This window comes from Pristiophorus japonicus, chromosome 7, assembly GCF_044704955.1.
Source record: "Pristiophorus japonicus isolate sPriJap1 chromosome 7, sPriJap1.hap1, whole genome shotgun sequence".
In the NCBI taxonomy this organism is placed as follows: domain Eukaryota; kingdom Metazoa; phylum Chordata; class Chondrichthyes; family Pristiophoridae; genus Pristiophorus; species Pristiophorus japonicus.
The window spans coordinates 160,290,159-160,298,820 of NC_091983.1; the positions used below are offsets into that span (position 1 = coordinate 160,290,159).

General features: G+C 45.3%; 1 protein-coding gene across 2 annotated transcripts in view; it reads right to left on the reverse strand.

Annotated features, from left to right (window-relative positions):
* slc35d3 (solute carrier family 35 member D3) overlaps positions 1-8,662 on the reverse strand; it is a 96,156-nt gene that overhangs the window by 86,470 nt on the left and 1,024 nt on the right. The window contains exon 2 of one of the 2 annotated variants that reach the window (XR_011593886.1): positions 6,383-8,519. Coding sequence is in view for 1 of the 2 variants with exons in the window: in XM_070885464.1 (XP_070741565.1) it covers positions 7,783-8,519 (737 nt within the window). In the remaining variant the exon portion in view is untranslated. Of the gene's footprint in view, positions 1-5,987; positions 8,520-8,662 lie in introns of those variants that run through there. The other variant, XM_070885464.1, reaches the window with a different exon arrangement.

Here is an 8,662-nt window from a genome sequence, read left to right on the forward strand (position 1 = left end):
TCGACATATTGGTCTAGAAAACCATCCCTAATACACTCCAGGAAATCCTCCTGCACCGTATTGCTACCAGCTTGGTTAGCCCAATCAATATGTAGATTAAAGTCACCCATGATAACTACTGTCCCTTTATTGCACACATCCCTAATTTCTTGTTTGATGCTGTCCCCAACCTCACTACTAGTGTTTGGTGGTCTGTACACAACTTCCGCTAGCGTTTTCGCCCTTTGGTATTCCGCAGCTCTACCCATGCAGATTCCACATCATCCAAGCTAATGTCCTTCCTTACTATTGTGTTAATTTCTTCTCTAACCAGCAACACCACCCCACCTCCTTTTCCTTTTTGTCTATCCTTCCTGAATGCTGAATACCCCTGGATGTTGAGTTCCCAGCCTTGGTCACCCTGGAGCCATGTCTTCGTAATCCCAATTATATCATATTCGTTAATGCCTGCGCAGTTATTTCGTCCACCTTATTACGAATACTCCTCACATTGAGGCTTGTCTTTTTAACACACTTTGTCCCTTTAGACTTTTGCTGTAATGTGGCCCTTTTTGATTTTTGCCTTGGGTTTCTCTGCCCTCCACTTTTACTTTTCTTCTTTCTATCTTTTGTTTCTGCCCCCATTTTACTTCCCTCTGTCTCCCTGCATAGGTTCCCATCCGCCTGCCATATTAGTTTAACCCCTCCCCAAAAGCACTAGCAAACACTTCCCCTAGGACATTGGTTCCAGGCCTGCCCAGTGCAGACCATCCGGTTTGTACTGGTCCCACCTCCTCCAAAACCGGTTCCAATGTCCCAGGAATTTGAATCCCTCCCTCCTGCACCACTCCTTCTTAGCTATTCATCTTAGCTATCCTGCAATTCCAACTCTGACTAGCATGTGGCACTGGTAGCAATCCTACGATTACTATCTTTGAGGTCCTGCTTTTCTCCTAGCTCCCTAAATTCAGCTTGTCAGATCTCATCCCATTTTGTACCTGTATCTTTGGTACCTATATGCACCACAACAACTGGCTGTTCACCCTCCCCCTCCAAAATGTCCTGCAGCCACTCCGAAACATCCTTGACTCTTGCACCAGGGAGGCAACAAACCATCCTGGAGTCTCGATTGCGGCCGCAGAAATGCCTATCTATTCCCCTTACAATAGAATCCCCTACCACTATAGCTCTCCCACTCTTCTTCCTGCCCTCTTGTGCAGCAGAGCCACCCACGGTGCCATGAACTTGGCTGCTGCTGCCTTCCGCTGATGAATCATTCCCTCCAACAGTACCCAAAATGGTGTATCTGTTTTGGAGGGGGATGACCACAGGAGACCCCTGCACTACCTTCCTTCCCCTGCTTTTCCTACTGGTCATCCATTCCCTATCTGCCTGTGTAACCTCTTTCTGCGGTGTGATCAGCTCACTAAATGTGCTTTTCATGACATCCTCAGCATCACGGATGCTCCAGAGTGAATCCATGCGCAGCTCCAGTGCCGCAATGCGGTCTGTCAGGTGCTGCAGCAGGACACACTTCCTGCACATGTTGTCGTCAGGGACACTGGAAGCATCCCTGGCTTCCCACATAGTACAGGAGGAGCATGACACGTGTCTGGGCTCTCCTGCCATGACTTAACCTAAAAGCAGGAAACTATAGACCAGTAAGCCTAACATTTGTGGTTGGGAAAATGTTGGAGTCCATTATTAAAGAAGCAGTAGCAGGACATTTGGAAAAGCAAAATTCGGTCAGGCAGAGTCAGCATGGATTTGTGAAGGGGAAGTCATGTTTGACAAATTTGCTGGAATTCTTTGAGGATGTAACGAACAGGGTGGATAAAGGTGAACTAGTGGATGTGGTGTATTTGGACTTCCAGAAGGCATTTGACAAGGTGCCACATAAAAGGTTACTGCACAAGATAAAAGTTCATGGGGTTGGGGGTAATATATTAGCATGGATACAGAATTGACTAACTAACAGAAAACAGAGAGTCGGGATAAATGGTTCATTCTCGGTTTGGCAATCAGTAACTAGTGGGGTGCCGCAGGGATCAGTGCTGGGACCCCAACTATTTACAATCTATCTTAACGACTTGGAAGAAGGGACCGAGTGTAACGCAGCCAAGTTTTCTGACGATACAAAGATGGGAGGAAAAGCAATGTGTGAGGAGGACACAAAAAATCTGCAAAAGGACATAGATAGGATAAGTGAGTGGGCAAAAATTTGGCAGATGGAGTATAATGTTGGAAAGTGTTACGTATGCATGTTAATATATGTATTGTAACAGTAGACCACTGAATGTACCTTCACCCTGTATACACCATACCTGTACACCAGAGGGTGCTGCTGCTGTAGACCCAAGGGTCACCTGTACACTGCAGGTAACCAAGTATAAAAGGGAGCTCACTTCTTGGTGTCCTCACTCTCGGAGCTGCAATAAACGACTAAATCACTACAGTTCAAGTACTACAACCTTACCTCATGGAGTCATTACTAGAGAGTGCTTGCATACACAATAACTGGCGATGAGATTACGAATTTCCACGCATAACATGTCTAACCTAAGCAACTTCCAACAATTCGCTGATGGGGAAGATTGGGATGTCTTTGTAGAAAGGCTAGAACACTTTTTCATCGCGAACGACCTAGCTGGGGACTCACCGATCTCATTGGCGAACAAGCGCAGAGCCATCCTGCTCAGCAATTGTGGGCCCGCTATCCAAGGCCTCGTCAGGAACCTGCTAGCCTCAGTGAAGATGACAACCAAGTCCTATACGGAGCTCGTAACTTTGATACAAGAACAACTTAAACCTAAAAAGAGCATCCTCACAGCCAGGCACCGGTTCTACACCCACCAGCGGCCCGAAGGTCAAGAAATTGCTAAATATGCCGCAGATCTAAGAAGCTTGGCTGCACTGTGTGATTTTGGCGACAACCTCACTGAAGCACTAAGGGACATCTTCGTTATTGGAATCGGCCACGAGGGCCTCCTCCATAAACTGCTCTCTGCGGACATCACAGTCACCCTGCAGAAGGCAATCAAAGTGTGCCAGGCCTTCAGGATTTCGGTCTGTGACTCCAAACGGATGATGACCCACACCCAGGACTCTAACCCAATGCATACAGTGAACAGAATGGTGACTTTCGGAGGCAAGAATGTTGCCCCGAGTCCTGCAACCCTGAGTCCGCCACATGGGGCCAACCGGCTAGCCCCGTGCTGGCACTGTACAGGAAACCACATGGCCCACCAGTGCCGATACAAAGACTATAACTGCAAAGGCTGCAACACTAAAGGTTACCTTCAGCGAATGTGTAGAAAAAGTTTTACTCACCGCGTCGCTGAAGAGTTGGCTGATCACCTGGGCTCCAACGCTGATGAAGACAAAGCTGCTCAGCCCCTGATAGAAGGGTACGAAATATATACCTGCTCCACCGAGAGTGCCCCATGGAAAATGGAAGTGGAAATCAACGGGATTCCAGTCTCGATGGAGATTGACACAGGGGCGAGCCAGTCGTTGATGAATCAGCTGGCCTTTGAGAAACTCTGGAACAATCTGTCCAAAACTGTCCCCAATCCAGGCAAAGCTGCTCACCTACACAAAAGGCACCCAGCCGTTGGCAGCTTGGACGTCCAGGTATCCCATGGCGGTGCGATGTACAAGCTCCCCTTGTGGATCATTGCCAGTGATGGTCCAACACTGCTGGGTAGAAGATGGATGAAGCAAATCCAAATCGGTCAGAGCAACGACGGCCTCCGGGACCCGGCGATCGACATCCTATGTGGCCCCAAACTTGGATCCATCGCAGCACCTGAAAATCCTACCATCCAGCTCGACTGCATGGCGACGACACAGACTGCACAACTCTGCGACGAGATGATCCAACCCGACCAGACCTCAGCTTCCGGGCCGTGACAGGACTCCGAGGGAAGAAGATCGGCGCAGAAGGTAAATTCCTGGCATCTCAGTCCTAAATGGCTTACCCCTTATCCTAAGACTATGTCCCCTGGTTCTGGACTTCCCCAACATCGGGAACATTCTTCCCGCATCTAACCTGTCCAGTCCCATCAGAATTTTATATGTTTCTATGAGATCCCCTCTCATCCTTCTAAACTCCAGTGAATACAGGCCCAGTCGATCCAGTCTCTCCTCATATGTCAGTCCTGCTATCCCAGGAATCAGTCTGGTGAACCCCACCACCTACCCATTCTACAATGTATTTACCTTAGCCATAGCACTCGCTCCACCATTGCGGAATCCTCCAACAGTGACACCCACATGGTCTTTGTATGGGGGGGGGGGTGGATGAGTGCAGCCATGAGCACAGGGATCACACCTGGCACCCACAAAACCCTCACCACAACTCACACAGCCCACTACTGATCATTTCCCCATATCATAGCAATAAGGACTTGGGAAAGGCTTGGGGGGGAGTGCTGTTACGTATGCATGTTAATATATGTACTGTAGCACTAGACCACTGAATGTACCTTCACCCTGTATACACTATACCTGTACCACCAAAGGGTGCTGCTGCTGGAGAACTAAGGGTCACTTGTACACTGCAGGTAACCAAGTATAAAAGGGAGCTCACCTCTTTGTGTCCTCACTCTAAGAGCTGCAATAAAGGACTAAGGTCACTACAGTTCAAGTACTACAACCTTACCTTGTGGAGTCATTACTAGAGAGTGCTTGCATACACAATAGAAAGTGTGAGGTCACGTACTTTGGCAGAAAAAATCAAAGAGCAAGTTATTATTTAAATGGAGAAAAATTCCAAAATGCTGCAGTACAGCAGGACCTGGGGGTACTTGTGCATGAAACACAAAAGGTTAGTATGCAGGTACAGCAAGTGGTCAGGAAGGCCAATGGAATCTTGGCCTTTATTGCAAAGGGGATAGATAGAGTATAAAAACAAGGAAGACTTGCTACAGTTATACAGGGTATTGGTGAGGCCACACCTGGAAAACTGCGTGCAGTTTTGGTTTCCATATTTACAAAAGGATATACTTGCTTTGGAGGCAGTTCAGAGACGGTTCACTTGGTTGATTCCGGAGATGAGGGGGTTGACTTATGAGGAAAGGTTGAGTGGGTTGGGCCTCTACTCATTGGAATTCAGAAAAATTACAGGTGATCTTATCGAAACGTATAAGATTATGAGGGGGCTTGACAAGGTGGATGCAGAGAGGATGTTTCCACTGATGGGGGAGACTAGAACTAGAGGGCATGATCTTAGAATAAGGGGCCGCCCATTTAAAACTGAGATGAGGATAAATTTCTTCTCTCAGAGGGTTGTAAATCTGTGGAATTCGCTGCCTCAGAGAGCTGTGAAAACTGGAATATTGAATAAATTTAAGACAGAAATAGACAGTTTCTTAAAAGATAAGGGAATAAGGGGATATGGGGAGCAGGCAGGGAAGTAGACCTGAGTCCATGATCGGATCAGCCATGATCGTATTAAATGGCGGAATCGGCAGTATGGCCTACACCTGCTTCTATTTCTTATGTTTCTTCTTTTTTTTCTTCTTTTTTTTCTCTTTGTCTAAAATGGCAGCTGGTCATTACTATACCATTCATACACTATCCAGATTAACCTTTTTCTACTTCTGTCATTACCATTTCAATTCGGCCTATTATCCCTTTTGTCTCTCTAATCTCTCCTGTCTTCCACCCTATCACAGACCTTCCCTTTTGTTCTTTCTTCCCCCTCCCCCTTTCAGTGCTTAAGAATGTGATCTTTTCGAACATTCAGCAATTCTGACGGAGGGTCGTGGACCCGAAACAGTAACTCTGTTTTTCTCTCCACAGATGCTGCCTGACCCGCTGAGATTTCCTGCATTCTCTGTTTTTATATCATTTCTATTGCCTTTTCATGAAATATTTAACATGCAAAGCATGATTCAAGAGAAATGAGGAGGCAAAACATAATTATGCTTTATTTTTTTCACTAATGAACAGTGAAGACCAATAGATCTGGTCCAACTAATGAAAGGAGATCTCACTTGTGGATCAGATTGTTTCTTTCATGGCACATACAAAGAATAACATATGTCAACATTGTGACAGCAAACACTATAAAAGAGAACCAAGCAATCTAAAGCAACACAAATGACGTCGAATTTAAAAAGAACATTCTAGCCTGTGTAGTTTGTGTGCAACAATAAAACACTGGAGGCAACTTGTGTATTGCTAACGACATAATCGCAAAGGTAGTTCCTTTAGAAAATAAATGTCTATCAAAAAGAATTTAAAGTAGTTGAAATATTACAATTGGAAACAACACACAAATTAAACCACTTCGTAAAGGCTGACTTTTGTCAACGTAGTGCATATTGGCAATCAATATATCTTTTTGGATTAATTTCACGAGTAATATCGCTTACAGATTCAACTCAACCAAACTTACAGGTGTATGCACAGATCCACATCTGTACGGTGCCTAATCACCTACACACTCTCACTCGCTCACTTTGTCTTTCACCACGGGAACGTGAAGCAGTCCCTATTCACTCGCGCAGGCATACAGTGCAGACATTTTATAAAATATCTTCTACATTTTCTTGAAATTTCATATAATTTACTTGAAAATAATGTTCTTTGAAAAGTAATATTTCCTCAAGTTCACAGAGAACGACGCGTTTGTTCATTTGGTTTATTTTTTGGTGGTTGGAACTACATTTGACAATTTATCAAAGAGAGATGCAGTGCGATGAAAAGCTGGTGCTGCAGTTCCTCCGAGTATAATCTCGCCCCCTTCGGGTCCACAGAGGAATAGCGGCCCTGTTTATTATCTGCCGCTTTGATCGGACCGAAAACATACTAACTATATGAGAAAATAAGAATATCAGTTTAATCTTTCTCTTTCAGACAACGACGGCAAATCTTAAAACTTAGTCGCCTGGCTTCCAGATATTTTTAATCAGAAAATAAGATAAGAGAAAGGAATAGACTGCAGAAAATGAATTAAGGTAGAAGTAGCGAATAAAGATTTTTTTTAATAAAAGCTCTTAAGTATGTCTGTTCCGTCTCCAAATAAATATTCAGTTAAGTTTAGAAACATTTTATGACAGTGTGAACAATAACAGATACGTGGTAGGATGGCAATACAGTAATCTCTTCGAGGGATTTAGATGGCATTGTATCGCAATTACTCGAATCTCAAAATGCGATTGCTGCTTTGTGATCATTCCTGTCCATCCATTATTTGCTAACATTTGTTTTATATTCATTCTCGGGGTATAGGCGTCACTAACAAGGCCAACATTTATTGCCCATCCCTAGTTGCCCTTGAGAAGGTGGTGGTGAGCCGCCTTCTTGAACCGCTGCAGTCCATGTGGTGAAGGTACTCGCATTATATACCCGGAGTTGATGGGGGAGGTATCCTTCTTTCATTTATTTTGTTGCTCATGCAGGTGTCAAGGCAGAGAGGAACAGCAAAAATGTTCCCCATACTTGGGATGGCAACCTCTCTGAAGAGATCTAGTCACTCTCAGTTTATCATATCAGGGTCTGTCATTGCCACAAAATAACAGTACACAATCATAAAGATATATTTTATATAAGTGTCTTCAGAATATAATTTAGACTAAGTTACTTAAGCTCAGTTTTCACCTCTGAGAAATAATAGTGCAGAGTCCTGGCAATGTATTCTTGACATTAATACCATGCTGTTTTGCCTGGTGCTGAGCAGGACTGAGATCACAGTGACTCTAGCGGTTACAAATTAGCACTCTTTTAAATAATATATATCAAGCCCTTGTGGGTCCAATAACCGGCTCTTCCCAAAGCAAAAAATGAGGTCTTGATTTATTGGGATTCCTGAATTAAATGGTCTTTCTTGAAAACCCGTAAATGTCTTAATAATCTCCAGACCCCGACATAATTTTCAGTCAGTATGTTGTTCTGGGGAGCTCCCGATGCTGTTGGCATGCTTCCATTCTCCAGAATCTCTGCATTGGGATCTTCCTGCAGCTCATACATTTGTGGAGTCACAGCGGGAGACTCGATCTGCTCTTCCTCATCCTCCTTGGTCAGTTCCTCCAAGTCATCGTACTTGGCCTGTTGCCTTGTCTCGAAATACTTGACCATGCAATAGGTGACCGAGCCCACCGTGTTCACTACCACCCCGGCAATGAACAGGGGGGTGGGCTCCACGTCTTTGAAAGCCAACATGCCCACCGTGATGGTGGCGATACTCTTCACTACCCCGACAAAACTGGTCGTGACAGCTGAGTTGATGTAAGTGCAGTGCAGGGTGGTGAAATTCATGAGGCAGCCGATCAGGATGCAGGAGGTGAAGATGCAGCCGACGACAGGGTCTTGCCAGCCCGGGAAGGACCAGATATTGATGGCATCCAGGCTGGCGAAGCTGCAAAGCAGCAGGATAGGCGAGGCGGTGACGGCGATGGTATACTGGGCAGTCAGGGGACCATAGGAGTGCTCATTGCCCGTCTTCTGGATCACCACCAGATAAGCGGCGTGCACCAGCACTGCGAATACCCCAGTCACATACCCGATTGGGTCCCCAGAAAGATCACCGGCTCCTAGATCAAACAACAAGAAAGACTCGTCAGAAAAATACCTACACTACCGATAACTAGTCCTGGTTACACGAGTACACTTTGGTACACCAGGGCAAGTCTATATAATGTAACCAATTAAATGAATGGGAGGTTTCACCTCCTAA